Consider the following 25,291-nt stretch of genomic DNA (forward strand, 5'->3'; position numbering starts at 1 on the left):
GAAAGGCAATATGTTCAAAACTTGAAAGGTCAACCACAAAACCAAAATTATCACAGCCAAGTCCATGTGTCAAGTAAAGGAAAGGGTTTGAGGGTTGAAAGAAGCAGCCTATTTCTAAAGAAAATTTTGAAGTGGTTAAAAAAGATCAAGACTTGCAACAAGTTATTGAATTGAAGATTGAAGATACCACTTGTCAAAAGTTTGATGAAGATGTCAAAGAAAAGAAGGTTGAGTTGATTGTGGATAATGATAGAAATCAAGAGATGGTAATTATTGAGAATATTGTGGAAGATCCAATTGAGGTAAAATATGATGATGAGTCCATCATCTGCAACCCCCAAGTTCTGGTTCATTTGTTGAAGATCACTACACAATATGTTGATTTTCTTGGAGTAGAAAATTTTAATTTTATCGTCAACCCACTGTTGATTGATGTTGCAAATAAATTGAACGTAGATGAGAAGAAATTTTATGCTATACTTCATGAAGAATTCAAGTTTCAAAACCGGATCAAGTTATTAAAGCATTCAAAGTTTTATTTTTATTTTATTTAGAGTGGAAGATTTCAGATTTCGACCATCAACCTGATGAAGAGTTTGTTTCAAGTGGAGGGGTCTGATGTAGGACACTGTTTATTTAAATTTTGTAAATATTTAATTACAACATTTTTATGTAATTTTTGTTATTTTAGGTTTAGGTGATTTATTTCCTTGTTTTAGGTATTTTTAATGTTATTTAGTCAAATTAGGGTATTATATGCTTTCGTAGCCGCCATAGAGTTTCTAGTCACCCTAGGTTTTCTTTTTTACTATTTAAACGCATTGTAGCATCTAAAGGCAATTCAAGATTTCAGACTATTATCAATAAACACAGATGTTTTGTCAAATTTTCTTCTGGTGGATTCCAATTTTTATCTCCTTGTGGATTCAGGAAAACCCTTTGTGAATTTGAGGTTTACTACTAGAAACCAGGGGCGGAGGCAGAGGGGGGCGAGGGGGGGCACTTGCCCCCTCTGACTCCACCTAAAAAACCATGTATATATACTTTTTATTAGTGTAGTTTTTTTGCCCCTCCTAACATTAGAATAGTAAAAGTGTAAAACAAAGAAATATTTTCCTATTTCTACTATACACAAACAGTACCATGATATGAAAAAAAAAAAAAAAAAACACATCTCCCACTTAAGTTAGTCTAGAAACACAACAATATTTCACAATATTTTCACAATACTCATGCTTTTAGTTGGAACGAATCTTAGAATATTTATTTTATTTTATTTTATTTTTGATCTATAATGTACTAACATCTCAATTTATTGTAAAAATATTGTGAGATTTTGTAATGTTACTAAAAAAACTACTCCCACTTTTATCAATTAGCCTGACATCAAAGTAAATGGCCACCACCTATCATCTTTTATTTTAATTAAAAGGCAAGACTTAGGTACAATACTTAAGTGTTGTTCCTTAGGTTCCCCTATTAATATTTTGTCATGTCGATTTTTTCTCATGAGATGGAAATGTATTTTTTAGTTAAGTAGCAACATGGTTGAATCTTAGAAGGAGAACCTAAGAAACAACACCTAAGGTATTGTACCTAAGTTTTGTCCTTAAGTTAAAGCCTGTGTACACTTTGACCATCATTAAAGGTTTTTTTTTTTGACTTATTTAAATTCCTTCCTTTCATTTCAGGTACCACCCATGAAACTCAAATTTTACACAAAATAATAATGTCTCGTATGGTACTAAAGCAATAAAGCATCCATTATCTTCTTCAACTCCATCTCTTATTTTTTTCATAGTCTCAAAATTTGAGTTTTTACCATAAATCTAAATTTTAAATAATTATAAGTATAAAGAAAGAAAGTTGAAAATTTATTTTCTCAAATTATTATAAGGAATCAAAGTTGATGTCTAAAATTTGTGTATATAGATTAATCTCTTACTTTAATTGTCAGCAACTATGAATTGGTTGTTTTACAATTGTTTAATTATTTTACAATTGTTTAAATTTTAACATATTTTTATGACAACTACTGTTGTTTATAATTTTATTAGTAATATCGATTAATATTTTTAAGATTTTTTTTAATTATTGTCTTTTGATCTTGCCCCCCCTAAACTGAAATTCTGGCTCCGCCACTGCTAGAAACTAATAGATTAGTTTCTGTTCCATCAAGAGAGTATCGTATGTGCATTCTTCATGCTTCCACGACATCATTTATTGATGAGGATCGGCTTTGGGTTTTGGCATTTTTGGTTTTGTGTTTTGATTTGACCATGATTTGGGTTTTGGTATTTTTGGTTTTGTGTTTTTTATCTGACCGTGGTTCGGGTTTTGCTAGTTAATTGTGTTAGAATTGCTGAGTTTAATCATGGTTTTGTATGTGTTTTCATTTGTTTGGTTGCTAAGAAAATGTAAATAAAGAGAAGAAACTCTTGAATTTTTAATTTTCTGGGCAACTATGTTCTTGGGGAAGAACATGAAGAACAATCAAATATTTTATGGGGAAGAATATGTGGAAAAAATGTAAATGGAAAATAGTATTTCCGCCTAAAATTTAATGGGGTATCTTTATGTTGGGTAAAGTTTACTTTTCTAGTAGGTTAGCATTAGCACAAAGATGAGTTTTAAATATCAAGTGATGTTGTTTTAACTGAAACTACTAGAAGGGCTGGAGAAGCAAGGGTTGATACTGCAAGTGCTAGAGATTTAATGGCTGCTGCTGCAAGTGTTGGAGATTCAGTGGTTGAGCTTCAAGGGCTTGTGGTGGTAATAATAGCCAATATGTGATGGTGCCAACTGTGGAAAAGGGCATTCAAAGATTGCAAGCCAAGAAGAAGAACAAACCTTAGATTTGAGAACATATAATTAAACGTTAACAATAATATGTTTTATGTAATCGATGTACATTTGGTGGTGATAATTTTGGAGCTTTTAGGTGATATAGATTTTGAACCTACTAATATTTATGGATTTTTTTTTTGTCCTCAATATAATTCTGCAGCTTTAAGTGATAATTCTCATTTATTTATCCTGAATGAAGCTGCATTTTTACCAATTCTCATCTACTTACCTTGAATGAAGCTACATTTTTACAAATTGCATATTTAGGTGATATACCTGCTTATATTGCTACATCAATAGCATGGGCAACTCTTATGGGAATACGGAATATCTATTTTGCCAAACTTGAAAATATACTGTCATTGCAAAATGGAATACCTATTTTGTCAAAGCTTGAAAAAAAAAAATTTTGAAACAATTTCTGGAATTTAGATTATATACAGTGTGCTGTTGTTGTTTGCCTTAATAATTGGAATTTATATATAATGCAGCAGTGTCTTGTTTTCCATCAAGTGATAAAGATTTTGTAGGCAGTGGTACCCGATGGTTATCAAAGTTAACATAAAGCTAAATTTTCATAGAACTTCATAAACACACCAAAAGGAAACATTACGCGAAATTGTCTGGTAAACCAAAAGCTACCATAAATCTTCATTTTCTAATACACCACTATCATTGGCATCAATGTTCAAAAGGTTACATTAGGGTAACATCATATAGGCTGCTTTTGTTTTGCCAATGTACATAAATACACCAAAATAATTACAAAAAACAGCCATGACCCCTGTTGATGCCTACTTCAGCTACATCACAACTCCTTTTGATTGATACTTCAGAGCTTCAATTTATCTCACTGCTTCATATTTCATATTTTCATCCTTCTTCATTGCTTCTAACCTTGCTTCTTCTCTCACCAACTTTTCATGTCAGTTTTTTAGATGATTCAAGTCTTATTTGCCCACACAAATTTCAGGATCACACCTGAAGGGGATAAAAATATGAGACGGATCTTTCTTTAGAAAGATCGACGGAGTGGGTTCAAAATGAGGTAGGTCGACGGATTGATACTGCAAGGATACATATCGGACGATGTCAACATTCGGTATCCGTTGGGTACTGATTGGTTGTCATAGATTCTTAATTGTACGTCACACGATATATTTGACTTGGCTTTGCTTTATCTCCACACAAGCGTGTACACCGGGAGTTCTTGCGTTACACGTTTGACCATAATAAAAAGACACCTATATGAAAAAGAGCTCGAGAAGGAATGGAGAATCAAAAGAAGTATTATCCTAAAAGGAAAGGGTTTCCTGACCAAGGCAGGAGTGATAACCCTACACCAACATAAATACCCCAGAAACCCTAGCATCAAGGTACGCACAATTAACTCGACTCTGGCACTCTAGGGTTATAAAAAAAAATAGACTCGAACTAACTTGACCTTTGGAGGGTTTTTGGCCGGCACCACACCAGTACTCTCTTTTAGGTCCTCTATTTTCTTTTTGCAGGTGTTGCTTCGATTTGGAGAGTGCTCGCAGCTTACTAGTGATTTTTTTGGCATCATCAACACCAATGAAAAAAATTACATAGTTGATGACCCCTACAATAACTCAATAAAAAAACAAAATTTTAATTAGTATAGCCAACAAAAATACTAGATTTTTCTCTTTTGATAAGTAAATGAAACTTCACTCCAAATATGCTCAAGTCACTCTTTGTGCTTACTACCTCAATTTTGATTATACATGCCATATGCACATACATGTACGTGAGGGGGTGTGAAGTGAGAGACTGGAATTGAGAAAAAAAATTAGGAAGAAAAATTACCGAACTGGAATTGAAGGAAAGATCGAGTTTAGGTTTTCAATTTAGGGTAATTTTAGGGTCCGTTTGGATAGAACTTATTGCTGAAAACTGAAAACTGAAAACTGAAAATACTGTAGCAAAATAATTTTTAAATGTGTAACAAATTACTGTTTACTCTTTTTTTACTGTTCATATGCCTTAGTGCACTATTCATGTCCCATGAACAGTGCACTAAGCGCTGGTCTTAAAAAAAAAAAAAAAAAAAAAAAAAAAACGTGGAAAGCTGGACGCAGACGCAACGTGCTATCCAAACCCTCTCTTAGTCTTAGGGTTTTTTTGGGACTAGGTCTAGGACTAAGGGAGTGAGGTGAGAAACTGAGAGGAACTGAAGGAATCGAGAGACTTAGAGGAATTGAATTACTTCTGTAGTTGATGAGAAGGATTACCTCTTTAGTTGATGAAAGCGAGAGACTAAGTAGGTGGAATAAGATGTGAAACGGTGAGAGTAAGTAAGGATTGAGAGGAACAAAAATATTACATGATAGGAGTGAATTTTAAAGAGAAGCCGTGAGGGTCTTATGATATTGATAATGTTAGAAATTAAAATGAGGCAATTTGGCATTTTGATTATTGTATATGTCACGTGCACGTCACTTGGGTCTAAATTTTGTCTAAATTAATAGTTAATTAAACATTAAAGTGCAAAGTGTGCAAGAGATAATTTAGGAAAATAAGTGTAACATGAAATATAGTTTAGGAGGACAAATTATAATTTTCCCTAATATTAGGCCACTATAAGTGCTATTTGTTTTAAAAATCTAAACTTTACGTAACTGGCACACTTAAAGGTATAGGCAATTTTTTTACTAATCCCAATTAGAGAAGGCCAAATTGCCAAGCATACATTCTCATGACCACAAGTCTTTATGTTTGTTTGATAATTCAAAATAAATTGTTTCTTCAAATTCCATTTCTAATTCTGCCATTGCTAATAAGCATGAATGCATGATATGTTGCAGAGTGCTTCTAGAACTAAAAATAACAAAATAAAAGGGAAAGTGGAAAAAGTATTAAGTACTGTAAAAGAAGGAAAGTATGTGTGCTTTTTATTTTATTTTTTTAATGTGGAAGACGTATATTTATCAGCGTCTGATCAGACTTTCGATTAACTTGTGATTGCATCGTCAAAGTTTGGACGCAAAAAAGTAAAAGCTATAATGAAGGTGTACAGTTTAAAGAAACATAGAATGAAACCTCCCTTCTAGAAGACCCATTGGATTGGTGGTGGCAATTAATTGTTAAGTTGCAGCCACATGGGTCGCTATGTCATAACTGACACAGTGATTAATGCCTCCCTCCATGGGTCCCGTTCTGACTGCGAATCTGTTTACATGCACTTTCGATTTCAAAATGATATAAAGTTGAGTTAAATATCATTTTTGTTAAAAATTAAAAATAAAAATTAATAAAAAGGTTATTGTTTACCCACTTAGTACTGTTCATAAGTCTAAATTTACTATTTATAAACAATAATCGTACAAGAGGTGTTGTCTAGAAAAAAAAAAAAAAAAACACAGATGCTGGACGTTGAAACACAGTATCCAAATGCTGCTTAAATCTCTCAAATGCTAAAAAATCCTATTTTTTAGCATTTTTGAGATAAAAATACCACTGTGTTAAAACTTCTAAATTTTAAAATTTTGAGATTCAAGCTACAGTGTAATCTCATATTTGAGACTGCACTGTAGCTATAATTGTAAAACAAAAATTATTTTTTATTCACCTCAGGCTCTCTCTTCTATCTTTTTCTTTCCTCTCTCCACTTCTTTCTTCTCTCTTCTCTCTCTGTGCTTCGCTGATGTGGTTCGCCAATGAGTGTGCTCTGCTGATGATTGTACTCCGCCGATGGTCGTGGGTCATGGGTCGTGGTCTGATGTGCTCCGGCGATTTTGTGGGTTTGGGTTTGTGGGTCTTAGTTCATGGGTCTAGGTTTGTGGGTTTGGGTTCGTGGGTCATTAATGTGACTGGGGTTGAGATCGGGGCGGTGGGTTTTGGCTAGGGTTGAGAACGAGGTGGGTGGGTGGGTGGTGACTGAGGTGGGTTGTTGTGGCTGAGGCGTGGGTCTTGGGTTTGATGGGTTTTGCTTGTCGTGGCCGCCGTCGGTCTTAGGTTTGTGGGTTTTGTTCGCCGCTCTATCCTCCACCTCCCTCTCTTCCTCTCACGGTGAGGCTTCTCTCTCTCAAGTTTAGTTTAGTTTTTGTTGTTGTTTTTTTTTTTTTTTTTGTGGCTATGGGGTTGATTTTTGGATGGATGCTAATTGTGGTGGCAGTGGGTTGGCCATGGGTCTGGGTCTGGGTCTGGGTCTGGGTCTGGGTCTGGGTGGCTGATAGTGGCTATCCGTTGAGAAGAAAGTGATGGAAAGAGAGAGAAAGTGGTAAAATAAAAATAATATTATTTAAATAAAGTTGTAAAAAAATAGAATGTTTGATATTTGGTGAATTGTAAAATGGTATGTTAAAATTGATAAAGTAGGATTTTGAAGTGGTAAATGCTAAAATATTTAGCATTCTTGATGAGAATGCTCTAAAGAAAGAAAATAGAGAAATATATCTGAAAAACAGTTCTTGTGTAGATAGAAATTTCTAGTATCGTTATTTAAAATTAGAGCAGACACTCATGCGTGTGTTTAGAGACTTTTTTATTTTTGGGTAAAAAATAATAATTTATATCTATTATAATTTGAGATTACTATATTTTTCAATCACAAAAAAAACCTAAGGATGTGATAAAAAAAAAACCACTCACAAATGTATAATATTCATCACAAATGTATAATTATATCACGCGCATGCTTAAAGACTAGTTTTTTCAATAACAAAGAATGTGTGGTTAGTGTTTATTTTTAGACTATCAAAATAAATAATAATAGATTTACATCAAGAGAAAAAGTATAATATGATTTTGTAATTATAATCAATTTAAAATAGTGTGTGCAAATGTTTATGGAATCTATTATTAAAAAATTAATGGATCAATGTAAGGAATTTGAAATATTTACATCAAAAGAAATTGTTTATAAATTCACTACATTAGAAACATCGCTACGCAAGCTATGGTGAAAAAGTTGGTGTTGCAATATCTTTTGTTCCACATTCTAATTACTTTCCAACTGCATTTACTATTAACCTATTTTCACATTGTAAAGTGTATTACTTTTTTGTTACAAATAGGAACTTTATAGCATTTACAACATTATGATAACATGTAATCAAAAAAAAAAATTATGATAACTTAAATTCAAATCCAGCATATGCTCACTGAGTTTATGTTTTTAAGGGGAGGTTGAGTGTTGTTTGACATTGCTGATCCTAATTCTAAGAGGAGTTACTGATTATTTTTTAGGGTATTTTGGAACAAAATAAAAGTCCAATCTAAGAAAGATAATTTTGAAAAAATAGATGAACGTGAGATATTTTTTAAAACGTGATTTCAATAACTGTATTTGAAAGTAGTACGTGATTTTATTTTTTCAAACAAATAAAAAGGATAAATATGCATTTTTTTTGTTTAAGAGATAAGAAATAACTTTAATTTATTTTTTAAATGTGGTGTAGTATTTGAAAAGATTGGAATAAGGATAAGTATTTTTAAAAAGATAAAATAAAACCACTCTCCCACTAACTCATGTTTTCAAAGCAACCCTAATTATCAAAACAAAAACCCATGGTAAGTTGAATAAAATTTAAAAAAAAAAAAAAAAAACCTATCCTTATCCCACGGTAACCTGCATCAATAATTCTATCCAAAACAAAACTCGTCCATATGTACAGAATAAAAAAGAAGGTGAAAAGAAATATAACAAAAAAAAAAAACCTTTATCCGTACAAAATAAAAATGAACGCGAAAAGAAATTTTTTTAAAAAAAAACTAATTTTTAGGATATCTATTTTTTGAAATAAAATAAAAAGCTAAATTTTAGGTAAATTAAAAAGATCAACATGGCGAATTGGTGTGACCCCTTTCCTTATCCCACAGTAACCTACATCAATAATTCTTAAAAAAAAATATAAAAAAAAAAACCTCATCATTACGGAATGAAAAAGAATGTGAAAATATATAGCAAAACAAAAAAAAACCTCATCCTTACCAGATGAACCAGTTCAATAAAAAATATTTAAAAAAATGAAATATAACGTGAAAAGAAACTGAAAAAAGAAACCTAAATTTAAGGATTTTTATTGTTGAAAGTATGTGTGTGTGTATATATATATAAAGCAAATTCTGAACGTTAAAAAAAATGCAAATTAGTGTGACGTTATGATAAAAAAAATGGTTAAAATTTAAAGAAATCTATTAGTAGAATACTTTAGGAATCGTAGAGAATCTAAATCTGAGAAATTTATATATAACTAATTGATGTTTATCACTCTGTTTTAAATTTAATTATTTTTGTTTAAGATTTAAAAAAACCGTGATTTTGATATGAGAATATTTTCTTTTGAAATTTTTTGTTTATTTTCTTTAAAGTAACCCAACATACTTCCCTATAAAAAAAATTTTAAAAAAAAGGAGTAACTGAAAAATTAAGAGAATCTGAGTTAAAAAAATTAAAAAAAAAAGAAAGAAAGAAAGAAAGAAGGAAGGACTAAGGAGCAACTGAATGTAAATAGGAAATACTTTTCAAATAGGGAAGAAGAGATTTAGAAAAAAAAAAAAAAAAAGCTTAAATTCCTACCCCTAAAACAATTTTTTTTAAAAAAGGAGTAAATTCTTATTAAAAAAAAAAAACCAAACCAAGTAGCCCAATCCTCCAAAAAAAAAAAAAGCGTAAATTCTTATTTTAAAAAAAAAACCAAGTAGCCTAATCCTCTAAAAAAATTAGCGTAAATTCCAAAAAAATAAAAAAACCAAAAGAGAGTTTGCAAAAAGAAAAAGAAAGAGCCTTATGAATAGGGATGGTAATTCGTATTCGCGTGTCGGGTTCATGTCGTATCAACTCATGAGTATCGATTATATTGGTCACAGTTGTGTCGACCTGTTTATCAAATTTTATCAAAAAAAAAAAAAATTATGAAAAAACAAACAAATAATATAAAATTCAAAACTAACAAGTAACTGCATCACAAATAATCATTCAAAATTAAAACATATCTCAATATCATAAATAATCAATCACAACATGTCAAAGAAAATAAACCACAACAACTAATAAGTTTATATACTTAGAGTTTGAAAGATATATTGGTAAAGTGTCATTTAATTAAACAGGTCAAACAGGTTCTATGTGTTCAACACTAACGTAACTTGTTTATTAAACAAGTCAGCCATGTCAACCCAAATATGACACAGACCCGTTAAGCCTCAACTCATAACTTGCTAATTTTGTGTCATGTCGTATCAGGTTCGCGAGTCGTATTCAATTTTGCCACCCCTACATACGCATTTTTCAAGAAGCTAGTTCAAACACAAACTCTCTTGTTTGAAATTTCTATGTCAACCACAGCCCACGGGTAATATGCAACTGTCAAACACCTTTGAATCCCTAATCACACTCACCCATGGGTAATTACTTGGCAGCCATGGCAAGTAAGAACTCAAAGAAAGTCAATGATAAACAAAATAAAATAAAATAAAGAGAAACTTGTAAAAAATAGAACCTAAAAAGTCATTGGAGCCTTTAATAAAGTCTGTTTAAATTGTTTAGAAACCAAATCTAAAAGTAGAAGAAGAAGAAAGAAGAACACACAAAGCTAAACTAAATGTTTTCAATATGAAGAAGAATGAGAGAAACTGGCAAAGTGTACGTGAGTTTGTAAATCTTAAAATATAGGAGTTTTAATTTACATATTTATCCTCGTCAGTTGAAAATTTATAAATGGGTATGATGAGGGTATTTTAGGCATCAAAATTGAAGAATCCATATAAGGGAAATCCCTTAAATAGTAGTATAGAGAATGTAAAAAAGTTATGGTTTAAAAAGTGTTGTGAAAATATGTGTTTACAATATTTATAAAGTAAAAAATGTGTTTGGTACCATGTTTCAAATAACATGTTTTAGTGTGTAAAAAAAAATAATTATGTGTGTTTTATTTTTAAAAAGCTGACAAGTACAGTATAATTCAAATTTTTTTTTTTAATTTAAGGAGAGAAAAGTCAGTTATGTGTTGTCTAATCAAGTGAGCCCCATAGCTTTCTCAAAAAAAAAAAGTGAGCCCCATGATTTTCAAAATATTTACAAAAGTGTCATTAAACGACATTGTTTGAAAACTGAAAAATAGTAAAATGAATTTTCTAAATTTAGTATTTAAACACCCTAAAATGAGTAATGTAACTCAAACACTCTAATAAAAAACATTTTTATCAAACGCCTTTTTTTTGGATATTTTGATAAATATTTTAAGAAATATTTTAAATTTTTTTGGATAAATTACAAACCACACTCTTCAAACTTGGGGATATTTTGATTTTACGCTTTAAAGTTTCAAAATTTTTATTTATGTTATTTAAGTGATATGTCAGCTTGCCATGTGTGTATTATTGGTCAATGAAATAATGTCAAGTGGATTTATTATGCCACATCATTATATAACTTAAAAAATCTTCTAAAAATTAAGATAAATACTAATATCTAATTAAAAATAATATTTTTTGGGTCACAAGTTAATTTAATTTAAACCTTTTTTTTTCAAACTTTTTTTTATTTTTTATGAAGAACAAGGAACATGGATAGCCCTAGATTTTTTTCCCCAAACTTTGCAATCTCTCTCTCTCAAAATTGATCTATGATTCTCACAGTTGAACCCACCCATCGTTGTTCACTGCTCATCACCATCGACTTTTGGTGGCAAGTTTTCATCAACCATCTCAGATCTCGCCCTTTCTTTAAACCCACAGTGCTCAAATTTCTCACCACGAATCCTTCCTTTTTCTCTCTATTCAAACCAAATCCTAACCTCAGCTTCTCACTCTAATCAGTTCTCTTAAAGTCCCAAACCCCAAAGAACAAGCCGATCACACCGGAATCCACACAACCCACTGACCCCACAATCACCGATACCACCCACCCACACCCACAATCACTATCACGGCAGCCTCAAGCTTAACCAAAAAACCAGAAAAACAAACCTAGCAGAATAAAAAATGGATCAAAACCCACTTATCAAGATTGACACCTCGCCCTGAGCAACAAGAGCAACAAGATGATATCATCAACATAGACTTGAGCAACTATCAACTTGCCACTTCCCTTTTGATGAAGAGAGTTTGATCAGCTTTTCCTCTTGTGTACCCACGTGACACCAAAAATTGTGTGAGCCGATCATACCAAGCTTTGGAGGCTTGCTTGAAACCATAAAGTGCCTTCTTAGGGTACAACACATGATCCGGAAAGTGGGGATCAATGAATCTTTTTGGTTGAGCCACATAGGCATCTTCTTTAAGGAACTCATTTAAGAAAGCAATCTTGACATTTATTTGGTAAAGCTTGAACTTCAAATGACATGCCAGGGCTAGAAGAATCCTAATGGACTCCATACGGGCTACTGGAGCAAATGTTTCATCATAGTCCACTCCTTCCATTTGAGAGTATCCTTGAGCCATAAGACGAGCCTTGTTGCGGATCACATTACCCTCCTCATCAGTTTTATTGCTTAATATCCACTTTGTGCCAATGATGTGCTCACCTTCCGGTCTAGATACTAAAGTCCAGACATCATTTCTTTGAAACTGAGGCAGTTCATCATGCATAGCCTCAACCCAGCTTTCATCCTGAAGAGCTTCCTCAACCTTGGTGGGTTCAACCACAAGTAACAAGAATATGACACAAGCTTAGCAACACATTTATCGACTGTATGCTTCCTTAGTGTAAGTTCATTCATGTTTCCCACAATAATTTCAGGAGGATGATTCAACTTAATTTCGGAGGAGGGTCCTTTCTCTTTATGAGACTCTGAATTAGGTGAGGTAGATATGTCCGCTGAACCTTCTACAACACTTGGAGTGGTGGGAGTACTTGGAGATGCGGGCTTTTGATCAACAATTTCTTGAACATCCTTAGGTTCTGGAGGAAGAATTTCTTTGGGCATTTCCTCAATAATTTTCTTAGAACTAGACTCTGAAACTTCATCGATAATAACATTGACAGTTTCCATCACCTTCTTGGTTCTCTTGTTGTATACCCAATAAGCCTTGCTAGTGGAGGAGTATCCTAAGAATATTCCTTCATCGCTTTGGGAGTCAAATTTTCCCACATTCTCTCTATCCTTAAGAATGAAATAAGTACTTCCAAAGATTCTGAAATACTTAACATTCGGCATCCTTTCCTGCCATAGCTCATAGGGAGTCTTCTTGGTACCAGGTCTGAAATACACCCTGTTAACCGTATGACACGCAGTGTTAATGGCCTCTCCCCACAAGTTTTTAGCCACATCCTTGTTGTACAACATGGCTCTAGCCATCTCCTGAATATCCATGTTCTTTCTTTCTACTACACCATTCTGCTAAGGAGTAATAGGAGCAGAGCATTCTTGAGATATACCCGATCTAGTGCAAGAAGACTCCATGTACAAGTTTTCGAATTCTTTACCATGATCACTTCAAATTCGATCAATCTTTAAGCTCTTCTCATTTTGCAATCTTATGCACAAGGCTTCAATGTGCTCAAGAGCATCTGACTTGGATATTAGAAGAATGACCCAAGAGTACCTAGTGAAGTCATCTATCACAACCATGATGTATCTCTTCCCACGAAGAGACTCAGTTCTAGTTGGACCCATGAGATCAGATGTAGTAGCTCCAATAGTCTAGATGTAGAGGATGTCTCAGTGCCTAGATATTTAGCTTTTGTCTATTTCCCAACTGGCACGGTCCACACACAACATTGTTCACTCTACTGAACTTTGGCATCCCCAAAACTGATTCATGTTTAGATACAATTGAAAGATGTTTGTAACTAGCATGTCTCATCCTTTAGTGCCAAAGGTCTTCATTTGGCAAATGAATACTATTGTACACAATGTCAACATCATGAACCAGACCATAACAATTGTCTAGAGTGTGAACACAACTTATGAGTTTCTTTCTAAATTCATCCAACATATGGCATTTCCTTTTTGAGAATAGCACCATAAGGTCTTGATCACATATCTAACTTATGCTTAACAGGTTCACTCACAGACCTTCTACATATAGCACATTTGCAATGTCAGGCAGTTCAAGTAGAGAGATTGTTCCCTTTCCTTTAATCTGTGATTTGCTCTCATCATCGAAAGTGACATTATCACCTTTCTTAGACTTAAAAACCTTAAAGAGAGAGCGGTCTCTAGTCATGTGTCGTGAGCATCCACTGTTAAGGTACCACAAACATGTGTCCATTACCTTGAACACAAACTTCATCATAAAGCACACCTCATGCTTTGATGACAAATCTGTAGGAATGGTGTTCTCTTTCATTTGTCATTTATGAACAAAGCCTTTAACCTTCACTCTTCTCAGATGAACTCCTCTGCACATTTTCATTCCAAGGCAGTCTAGTTTCTTCTTTGTCATATTAAGATCTGTTTCAATCATCATCATGATAGCTTTCAAATAACTTTTAGACTTGCATTTTCTAAGAAACTCAATCAAATAGAGATTAGAAAAACAAGATGTATTTGAAACAAAAGATTTTTTCTTACTGATAGCAACCATGATAGTAGGGGTCAATAGATCACACTGTTCCTACTCTGATACCACTTGATAGGCCAAAAATGTATTGACCCCTTATGATGAATTAACCAATTAATTAGCTAAGTTAATTAATTAATCCAATTAACATGTAAAAAGCTTAGTAGCACAAAAAAATCACCAACTAAGTTAATATGCAGTGGAAAATAAAGTTGACACGATGATTTGTTTACGAATGGGGAAAATCTCTAAAGCAAAAACCCTACCGGGTGATTTTAAGGTCACCACTCCCAAGAATCCATTATTATCACAACAAGCGGTTACAAGTAAAGGAATCCTAGTACCTTATACCAACCTACAATTGAACATTTACCCCAATACATAATTGGACTTGTTCTGTAATGACAATATCTCATTTTTAATGCACGGCTCTCAGTACGTGACTAACCAATCGATGCGCGAATCCTAGTACGCGACTTACTCACCAACTTGAGCAAGATGTTGGCTGCAAAGTTCTTTTAGTTCATCAACACGATGAAGATCAAGAAGCTCTTTAGTCACAAAACCCAACGGTGTACAAACGCAACAGTTTTTTCAAGAGAAAGATGAACAAGGGCAAATTCTGTCTCTGGTCACAATTTGTATGAACAACGCTTTGCCTCACACTTGCGCAACCTTTGACAACCCTTATAATAATCCTTATATATGTTTAGGGTCGTGAGAAAAGAAAGCATAAACATGTACACACGAATTAAAGTGAAATCAGATCTGAAAAACTAATTTTCATAAATCTCAACAGATAGGTTATCTATCGAGCAGCTATTGAGTATCGGGCTAAACAAGCCTTTTAAACCTCAATGGATACTATCTGTCGAGTTTTAAAAACTAGCACTTCTTCACTTGTTTTTTGGACAAAATTGCATGGTTTCAATACTTGGACTTGACCTTTTGTTCCTTAAAGTATTAAACACATCTTAGATTTACCCAATTACACGTAAAGTGCGTTTTATCAAAAGATTAGCCAATTCTAAATGACATATGTTCCTAATATCATTCACATATGTCATAACAATGTACAAAAAGGAAAGAGAAAAAATTATTAAAATATTAAATGCAAATGCTACAGTTACTGTGCCTATATACACGGTTACTATAGCAATTGTGCATTTATGCACAATTTTAAAAACCCACTGATGTGGGTCTTTTTTTGCTCAAAATGTGTAAAATTAGTTACTTTTTTTCATTTTGCAAAACTTTACACAGACTGATGGGGATGCTCTAACGATGGTTCATGTGGTTGGCTGGGTTTGTTGTGAATTTGTGTTGTTCTTGCCACCCGAATTTTGTGTTTAACAATTGGTCAAAGAAAATTTTTGGGTTTGTTAAAGCCGAATTGGTTGGGGTTTTTTTTGTGTATTTATTTCCAAAGACAATTTTATGGGTTTCTTAGATTTGATCATTTGTTTGGGTGGCAAGAAAATTGTCAAGAAAGTGTGGAAGAAAAATCTGAATTAAATTAATTTTTTACTAAAAAATGAAATGATAAGTTTTACTAAAAAATGAAATTATAATTAGATTTTAGTATACGTTTTAATTTTTATAATATTTTTAAACATATTTAATGTTGTTAGCATTATAAATATATGAGACACTATTTTATTGGACTAACAATACACATGCGGCAAACTAATGTGCCACTTAACGGACACATCAGAATGGCACTAACGGACGGGCTAACTACTAAAATGATAGGTAATTTTAGGGGGGTTAAATTGAAGTTTTGAAATTTTAAGGTAGAAAAGCAAAATACTCTAAATTTTAAGGGTATAATTTGCAATTTAGCCAAAGAATTTTGTAAGGAAAAAAAAAACTATTCTTTTAATGACTTTTTATATTTCTCATAAAAATAAAATTTTTTTTTCTAAAATTATCTATTAACAAAATATCGTCGAGGCACTCCATTTTTATTGGACCAGTTATACTTAGAGCACTCTCATCAGGTGTCTTAAATGTGTTAAAGGCTATAATATGACACATTTGGCACACCAAACACAAAAAACAGAGCTTTATTAGGTGTGTCAAATGTCTCAAAAATTTGAGACATGCTACAGCACCGTTCCATCTTTGGAACGGTACGGACAAGTGTGTTAAAAAAAAAGTTATTTTTTATTCATTTCTCTCTCCTCTTTTATTACTTTTCTTTCTTCTCTCTCACTTTTTCCTTCTTTCTTCCTCCGCCTGTTCCTCATGTTCAGTTACTCCCTCTTCTCTTTTTCTTTCTTCTCTAGCATCTTCACTGGCTTCGGGGTTTTTTTTTTTTTTTTTTTTCTTCCATTCCCTTTCTCTGCGCTTCTTTCTCTATTTTTTTTCCTATCACGAAGAAGAAGGCGATTCCAATTGAAGGGACCCGCCGATCTAAAGGGACTCGCTGGAGGGACTTGCCTATCTGAAACAGAGCTCGCCGATCTGAAACTCAACTCACCGATTGAAGCTTGCTGATCTGAAGCAACAGATCGCCGCTGTGCCTCCCCTCCTTGGGTGGATCGTGGGCGTGGGTTGCTAGATTTTGTGGTGGGTTTAGGTGTGGATGAGTTTGCAGTTGGCTTTGGATGGTTTGGATTGGTGGTTAGTGGCGGTGTGGTGATTGGGAAAGAACATGGGTTTTGAGGTTAGCGGTGGTGTGGCAATTGGGTTAGCGGCGATTGAGAAAGAACATGGATTTTGAGGTTAGCAGTGGTAGAGGTGGTGAGGTTCGTCATCTCTCTATTCTATACTATTTTTTTTTTTCCTTTTTTGGTTCTTGTCTCTAACCCATGGCCATGGCCAAAAGCTCAATTTTGTCGGAGTTTGTGGTTGAGGTGGCGGTGGTGGTGGGGCTTCCGATTTGGTGTTGGTGGACTATGGGTTTGTTTTGAATTGTGTTTTGGGGGTGTGGAGGATGTGGTGGATGTGTGGTGGTGGCTATTGGTTGTTGGCAGCTGTGTGTGGTGGCTGTTGATTGTGATTGATGAGTTTTAAATATTATTTTAATATGTTGTATATATTATTTTAATATATAGAATAGGAGAATAGAACATCTGATAAATGGTGTATTGTAAAATAATGTGGTAAAATAATAAAGTAAGTTTTTGGTATGTTAAAATGACATTTTTTTTTGAAAGAGCTGATGAGAATGCTCTTAGAGAACAAAATGTCATGCCATATATTCTGAGTATTATACAAATATTATACTTTTATATTTTCGTAAAAAAAATAAAAAGGCAATATATGAACTTTTCCGGTAGCTAATTTTCTCGAGTGGCAAAAAAATTAAGCCATGTATATCATGTATGTTAACGAAGTTCTTTTTTTTTTTTGAATTAACATAAATACTTAAAAAAATAAAGAATAATATATATATAAAAGGCGTGCGAAAATTTGAATTTAAAAACAGAGTCCTATTTGAGCGCCTTGCAAAACCTTCACACTTTGATTCCAGTTTCTCAAACCCATTGCTTCAAAGAGCTCCACAACGCATTTCCAAAACAAACCCTCACATTCAGAGCTTCAGTTTCACTGAAAACCACAATGTCAGCGTCCAAAGCAAAAAGCACCAGGAAGCACCAAAGATCCGATTCCGAGTTCGCCGTATCGGATAAGCGCAACCGAGTCGAGGACGATTTCGATCTCGACCTTTCAAAGTTAGTTACCTCCAACTCCAATACCATCCTTCTTCTTCTCTTTTTCTTTGTTTGAAATTTTTTATTTTTATTTTTAATTTATTTATTGAAATCGCAGTGATATCAAAGGCATTATGTCGGCGCTGCATCAGATCCGAGAGAAGGCTCAGAAGGACGGCCAGAAGAAGAACGAAGAGACTATTTCCAGGTAATACGAAACGTTTTCCTCACTCTGATTAGGTTCTTAATGTACAATTTAGAAGAAGCTGTATATATTTTAGGAATTAATCTCATCGATAATCCAAGTTTTTTCATAATCGGAGATTTTATTCGCTTTGAAAAACTTGATCTGAATGATAAATTTTACTGTGATTTAGTTTCTCTATAAACCTGAGTGGTTCTGTTTGAAAAAACCTGAAGAATTTTCATCTATAAAAGTATATTGCTTGTTCAGTTTTTTTTTTGTTAATATATTTTATATTTTATATATTTTTTGTAATTGTGAAACTGAAATTATAAAATATTTTCGGATGAAGTTGTGGTTTGCATATTCATTTTGTTATTTATTTTAAATTCCTTTTGTTTAAAATAAATAGGCTTGTCTTCAATGTGTTTGAAGGATTTAAAAAAAAAAAAAAAAAAAATCCAATAGCCTTGGCAGAGTTGAGGCAGATTGAATGATTCTCATTCATTCCTTTCCCATTGATTGAGCACTCTCTTAGTGTTTAATACCACATTCATTGAAAACTCAATGAAACAACAAAAAAAAAAAAGAACACCGCATTAATTAGCTTACTGCATCAAAGAAAAAAGATTTCCTAAATGATTACTCGTCTAAAACTCAATGAAACAACAAGAGAAACGATAAGTTATTACCAAAGAACTCTACAGTCCATCATTAGTTGAAGGGTCAATAGGAAGGTATCGCTTTAGAAATTCATCTTGTGCAAGGTAATTATTGACGTGCCCGACATTCTTGGATTGGCTAATGGTGTGAAGCAACATGGTAGTGGCTGGCAGCCTTGAGGAATGCAGATGAGTTCTCAGCGTTACTTATTACCCAAATCAGATCAAATTATCTATTTTGTTATCGTGGTTCGTAATGTCAATGGCATTTTGTTTACTGCTTACATCTAATACTAACCAGCTTGCTTTTGCTCCTTATCTTACAATGAGATATTAAGTTGTACAAATTGTTTTTGCTTTTCTTATGCCATTTTTTCTGCTTCATATATTTTTTTTGTAGTCCTTTGCTTTAATCACTTTGTGATGGTTAATTGTGTTTTGGTGACAGTGTGGCCGCTGATATCAAGTCAATGATTGATGAGTTGAAGTCAAAATTTGAAAAGGATAGGTAAAGTAGACTTATAAACGCATCTAAAGTGTTTGTAATATTTTAATATTAGCATGTTCCTTGATAGTGTTCCTGATTAGCTATACTAATTAGAGCCTCTTGTGTCCTTTAATTGTTAGACAAATTTTTGCAAAAGCACTTTCAAAGAGCTCAAAAGAGGTCTGTGTTAAAACTGCTCGGCACGGATGACTAGTGATGAAAACTTAGTACTTGTTTTTGGATTTATAAATTAATCATTGTGAGAGAATGGTCTTGAGAATTTTGCAATTAAATCTCTGCAGTGTGAAAATAGCTTGAAGAATGAGACAGCCAGGTTCCAAGCACTGTATGAGAAATTTTGCAAGGAGAAAGCCTCTCATCTGCAGGCCTTAAAAGGTAAGCCCTACGCATCTTGTCATAAAGTGCATCATTTAACTAGCAGCGTCAGACTTCAGTTTAATTAATAGATTAGTCACGTTTTATTTGGTTTCTATAGTGCCTGATGACATGTCAAGCATGAAAGTTTATGTATATATTTTAATAGCATAGACAAAATAACATGACGTATATACTGCAGAAAATTCCAATCACCAGGATATAAAGGTCCCCCACTACCTAGTGTTTTGATATCTTGCATATTTAAACATCACTATGATCAATAACATTTAGACATTAAAAATAATCTGATTGTTCTTGCTTTATTGTTGCATACACCCCGTCCTCACTGCAGCTGTATATAGAACATCTAATTGTTGTCGTATAATACGTGAGCTTCATGACTAATGTATGTTATCCTCTTATATATGGTGATGTAACCTTGCCCACATATTCCCAGAAGCACCGTATAATATAGTAGTTTAATTCATATACATCCTGCACCTCTTAATTATCCAAGCATAATGTTAATTTTTAAAAGCTGGAGTTTGTCTTTTCTCTTTGAAGAATGACATTTTTTCTGTTTCAAATGATATTAATAAACAAATTTAGTTTGAAACACCTATTTCTTTTTGTTGGTTTTATTGATAATTGACAGGTTTTATTTGACAGATACTATTTCAAAATTTGAAGAAGAAAAAGAAAAACTATTCACACGATATGAACAAATGAGTGAGCAACAACATTCTTCCTCCCATATAATAAAGTATAATTCCATATTCATCCAAACAAGAAAGCGAAATGTTGATTCTGTTAATTTTATATCGTTGATATCAGGGAAGAGAGAAAGGAGCATGATAACTGAACAAGAGAAAGCTTGTGGTGATAAAATTGCTCAATTGGAGGAGTCATTGAAAAAGAAGAAGCAGGTACATAATTATAAGCATTGACCCTGATTGTTGGAGCCTCTCTCTTCCTCCATACACACATTAACACAAATAGTATTAATCCACTCTCTTTTGGAACACAGGATGATAAAACTTTCAGCATTCTAAGGAAGACTCTAGGCTCATTTCTGGGGAATGCCTCAGATGAGGATTTCCCACCTGATGATTGAAGATTGCTTCAATAGGTCTTTCGCCCGATGTCAGAAATGGGAAAATTATGATTTTCTATCCTTTTAAGTCCTACGCTTTTCCACTTCCATGCATGAATTAAACGCAAACTCTAAAAAGTCCTGTTGTTTGGTTAGTTGCTTTGATGGTTATGTACATTCCCCCTCAAATTCTCAAATCCTACCAATTTGGTTTTGTTAATTCTGTTAACACTTCTAATATCAATTTAGTATATAATACTTTTATACCTGAAAGATTGTTTGCCATTAATTTTATCAAGGTAGTCAAGCTGCTATGGTCACCACCAAACTTTATTTTCCCTTTTTTGCTGTGATTGTACTGGTTCACTGTTTTTATTTTACAAGCACCCCTTCTTCAATGGGTGCACAGCAATGAATCTAGTATCACATCACACATTAATTCCTTGCTTTCCTTTCTCTCATCTCTCCAACTTCCTCTCCTACATTAATCTAATTTATAACTTTTTAGCTTCCGCACTTTTGGTGGTTTGGCTTATATTGCTGTCTAAACAACATTCCTTGTGCACACTAGGATGATATGCATCAACTTATAACAAATGCGTTATATCTCAATTAGTGGAGATTTGATGGGTGTAAAAAATTATAGGACTTGAATATCATCTCCTTCTAGGTTTGAATTTTAAATTATTTTCTTATTGTTATCTCTTTGTACACTATATATAAAATCCTATACGGGTTCTGTTTTATGTATTGCATAAGGTCAATCAACACCTGTGAATAATCTTCTATGGCTTCTGCATTTCCAATGGGTGTCTGCTGCCTGTTTGGTTGGAAACCCTCTAGTTAGTCTTTTATTTAGTCATCTTTACATTTTTGTATCTCTCCAATCTTCCTTCTAGTTGATGCTTTTAATTTATCCATCCCTAAATCTGAACTTCATAGTTCGATATTCTTCTTTTTTACTTCCCCAACCAGGGAATTACCATAAAATCCATATGGTAGTCCATTTACTTTCGCATGGAAGATTTTGCCTTTATTTCTTCAGGCATTACATCTAGAAGCTGTTCAAGCTTTTCTCCCATTTTAGATTTTGTATATAGACACACGCATTGACACACAAGGGAGGGGTTTTGACTTTTGAGGTTTTTGAACTCAGTTTCTCTTCTAGAGGAGAATCACATCATAGATAGTGTACTAACAAATACAGATTAAGGTGGCGTTTGGATAGAGATTATATTTGCTGCGTTCACGTTTTGCTTTTTTTTTTTCTTTTTTTTTTTTTTTTTTTTTCTGCTGCAGCTGTGGGGACATATGCGCAGTGCGCGCACTGTTTATGTATTTTTTCATCAATTTTTTATTAAAAATGGGTCTCGCATTACTATTTACACATTTAAAAATTATTTTGCTACAGTGTTTTCAGTTTCAGTTTTCAGCAATAAGGCTGAGTTTGGATTGGGCGTTTTGTGGCCACGTCCAGCGTTTTGCGTTTTTTTTTTTTTTTTTTTTTTTTTTTCTTCTTCTTCTGCTGTACGGGTAAGGGGACAAAGGCTTTTCAGCACATTTGCGGGTCCCGTGTACTGTTCACGGGACCCACAAACTTCACTTTACAAAATTTTTTTTTATTAAAAATGGGTCCCATGACACTATTCACACATTTAAAAATTATTTTGATACAGTGTTTTCAGTTTTCAGTTTTCAGCAATAAGCTCTATCCAAACAGACCCTAAGAATTACCGATTAGTGAACTAAAAAAAAAAAAATGAGAAAAAAAAAAAAACAGATAACAAGTCAAATTTTTATCATACAAAAAGGCTTAAACCATCTAGTTGTTCCTCTTCTAAACCCTCCATTGTAACTTGTCACCCTTGCAAACTGGATTTTGTTTGATCAAAACATCCCTACCAATTGCCTTGAAATCCACATTACACGCATGTTTTTCTGGATATCTATGAATTCCACAAAACACATTCCCACAACGGCACTCAAACCCTGTCAACCCCACTTTCTTGTTGCAGCACTTGCACCTATTCCTCACGCTTGTCGAATTCTTAACTACAGCATCCACTCCAGAAGCAGAAGATGGTTGAGATTGAGCACTGGAGTTCATAGGATTATCCAAGACCAGTGCTTTAACTTTGTCTGCAAGTTCTCCTTTAAGAGAGTTATTGTAGCACTTCGAGCACATGTTCCTTTTGTCTGCCATTCCAAAGAAACCGCAACCATTATCGCATGGTGAAAGATCCATCTTCATTAAAACTTGTTGTGGTTCCTTGTCTTCTTTGGCTGTTTTGGGGAGTTCTTGCTTTTGAAAATCTTTGTAGCACTTGGAGCACAGGTTTTGTGTCTCCACAGATCCATAAAAGCCGCAACCATTGGCGCAGAGAGGCCGTTCCATGTTCTTAATATTCTCCTGCAAATCTATCTTTCTAACTTGTTTCTCGCTCGTCTAATTGCTTCTAATTGTTCCTAGACTCCGAATTTTTTGCGATTGAGAGCTAACCAAAGGGGTTGCATATATATAAGGGCTAGTGGACTTGGGAGTTAAGAAATAGGAATCCTAAGTCGATTTGGTCTAGGGGAGTCTGAAAACCCACCGACTAGGTTTGTTTGTTTGTTTGTTTTTTTTTTTTTTTTAAAAAAAAATATCTTTTAATTTTGGACTTGGGATTAAAGTAAATTTAAGATTCGATTTAGGAAAACTAAATTTGAATGTTTTCTTCTCCAAGTTGGATGCTTGATAAAATTTTAGTCATAAAGGGTGCCTTGAGGAATACTTCTCAAAAATCACCCAAGAAAGAAAATCCATAGTACTGATTAGTTTTATACTTAGGCGGTTAGGCCCGATCAGTTTTGGACCTGATTATTTTCTTAAAATATTAATGTACGAAAATTGATAAATTTAATGAAAAATAAAATTGAGAGATTGCGTTAATTTTTTTTTATTTGATTAGAATATAGGAATTTTTCTTGGGCTACAATATCTATTTTTTCAAGAATTGAGAATAATTTTGTAATATAGAAAATAGTTTTATTATTATTTAGACACATAAAGAAACTAAGATTATGTTAAAGTGACGTTTGGTACGGAAAATTCACATTATTCTTGTCATCTAGATTACTGGAAATGTGATGCTTTGCAATTTGAATGCCTAGGAATTTAACTATTCCTATATTTGGTTTAACTAGGAATTTGATTCTAAAAAAAAACTAGGAATTTAATAAAATTCTTAAGAATGTGAGATTATAATATTTGGTTTATTTTTAAGAATGTTAAATGAATTATTTATTTTTCCTATTATATCTTAGATTTGTAAATCTAATATCAAGTTTTTTTTTTTAATCCTCCTCCAAATAAATAATGACAAATAATTTATCTAGAGTATTGTATCACCATAATCTCATGTGAAACTCGTATCTAATTTTTTTTTTATAAAATGTTAAATGCTTAATGAGGAATTTTTTGAAGTTCTAACTTGCGTTTGACAATAGCAAATTCAAAAAATCTAAAGTTCAACCAAACAAAGCTATTAATCTATAATAAAAAAACCAAATGAAGCCACAAATCCAGATTTATATTTCTAGCAACTAAACAAAACCAAGAGTGAGATAAAAATAGATACATTAACAAATTTCTATGAAAATAGATCTATTAATAATTTGTTGAGTAACACACACACACATAACACTAAAAGTAAATATCTTGCAATAATGGAGGGTCCCCTTCAAATTTTTTTTTTCACGTGAAACCTGAATAGAACTTCATTAATAAATGTATCAACAAAGTTGTTGATCATGTTTATGTTATTTTGGCAAGAAGAGATAAAAACAAGAGAAGAGATATTGATGATTTGTTTTATGTTATCTTCATTGCTTAAATGATAAGGAAAAATAGTTAAAATTGTCAATTTATAAAAAATATAATTTCCTTTAAACTTGGGAATCTGGATACCTATTTGTTTTAAAAATAATCCACATTTCTACAAAAAGGGGTTAAGGAGGAATCCAAATACCCTGATGTGATTTGTAATTAAACATGAGAATCTTTCAACATTTCTAAGAATCTTAAAACATTACCTTGTACCAAATGTCACATAACAGTTTTGCAGTTCAACTAGTTGACATCTCCTAATATGCCCATGACATCTAACTGTTCAAATTCTCATCCCATTGTAAGTTGTAACAATCAATCAATATATATATATATATATATATATATATATGATGGGAATCAATCTAAGGTCAACTCATCCTAAGTAGTTGTCCATGACCAGGCCACGTCCAATCAATTTTGTGGAGAAAGAAATCTGGGGAGGGCATCCAATTCCAAGATGGTTGTCCATGACCCAAGGGCATGGATGACCAGAGTACACATAGTGAATTCTACGAGAAACTTCTCAAAAGGGCTTCATATAATCAGACCAGGATGCACTACTCCTAAAACATGGAGAGAATTCCTTGTAATACACACCACGTTTCCCATTTTCTCCATTAACCACACGCATCAACCAT

At 33.1% G+C, this 25,291-nt stretch overlaps 2 protein-coding genes across 2 annotated transcripts; one reads left to right on the plus strand and one right to left on the minus strand.

Annotated features, from left to right (window-relative positions):
- The first annotated feature begins 17,773 nt into the window (after positions 1-17,773).
- On the plus strand, positions 17,774-21,055 carry LOC142637074 (uncharacterized). Its single transcript, XM_075811365.1, has 8 exons — positions 17,774-17,999; positions 18,097-18,186; positions 19,273-19,332; positions 19,452-19,491; positions 19,614-19,707; positions 20,359-20,418; positions 20,524-20,615; positions 20,717-21,055. Exons 1-8 carry the CDS (start codon positions 17,887-17,889, stop codon positions 20,801-20,803), a joined length of 636 nt encoding a protein of 211 aa, XP_075667480.1. The 5' UTR covers positions 17,774-17,886; the 3' UTR covers positions 20,804-21,055.
- A 1,509-nt stretch (positions 21,056-22,564) lies between these two features.
- LOC142633256 (zinc finger A20 and AN1 domain-containing stress-associated protein 5-like) lies at positions 22,565-23,244 on the minus strand. Its single transcript, XM_075807472.1, has one exon. The coding sequence runs from the start codon at positions 23,175-23,177 to the stop codon at positions 22,620-22,622; it is 558 nt and encodes a 185-aa protein (XP_075663587.1). The 5' UTR covers positions 23,178-23,244; the 3' UTR covers positions 22,565-22,619.
- Positions 23,245-25,291: the final 2,047 nt, after the last annotated feature.

This window comes from Castanea sativa, chromosome 5 (assembly GCF_040712315.1).
Source record: "Castanea sativa cultivar Marrone di Chiusa Pesio chromosome 5, ASM4071231v1".
Lineage (NCBI taxonomy): Eukaryota > Viridiplantae > Streptophyta > Magnoliopsida > Fagales > Fagaceae > Castanea > Castanea sativa.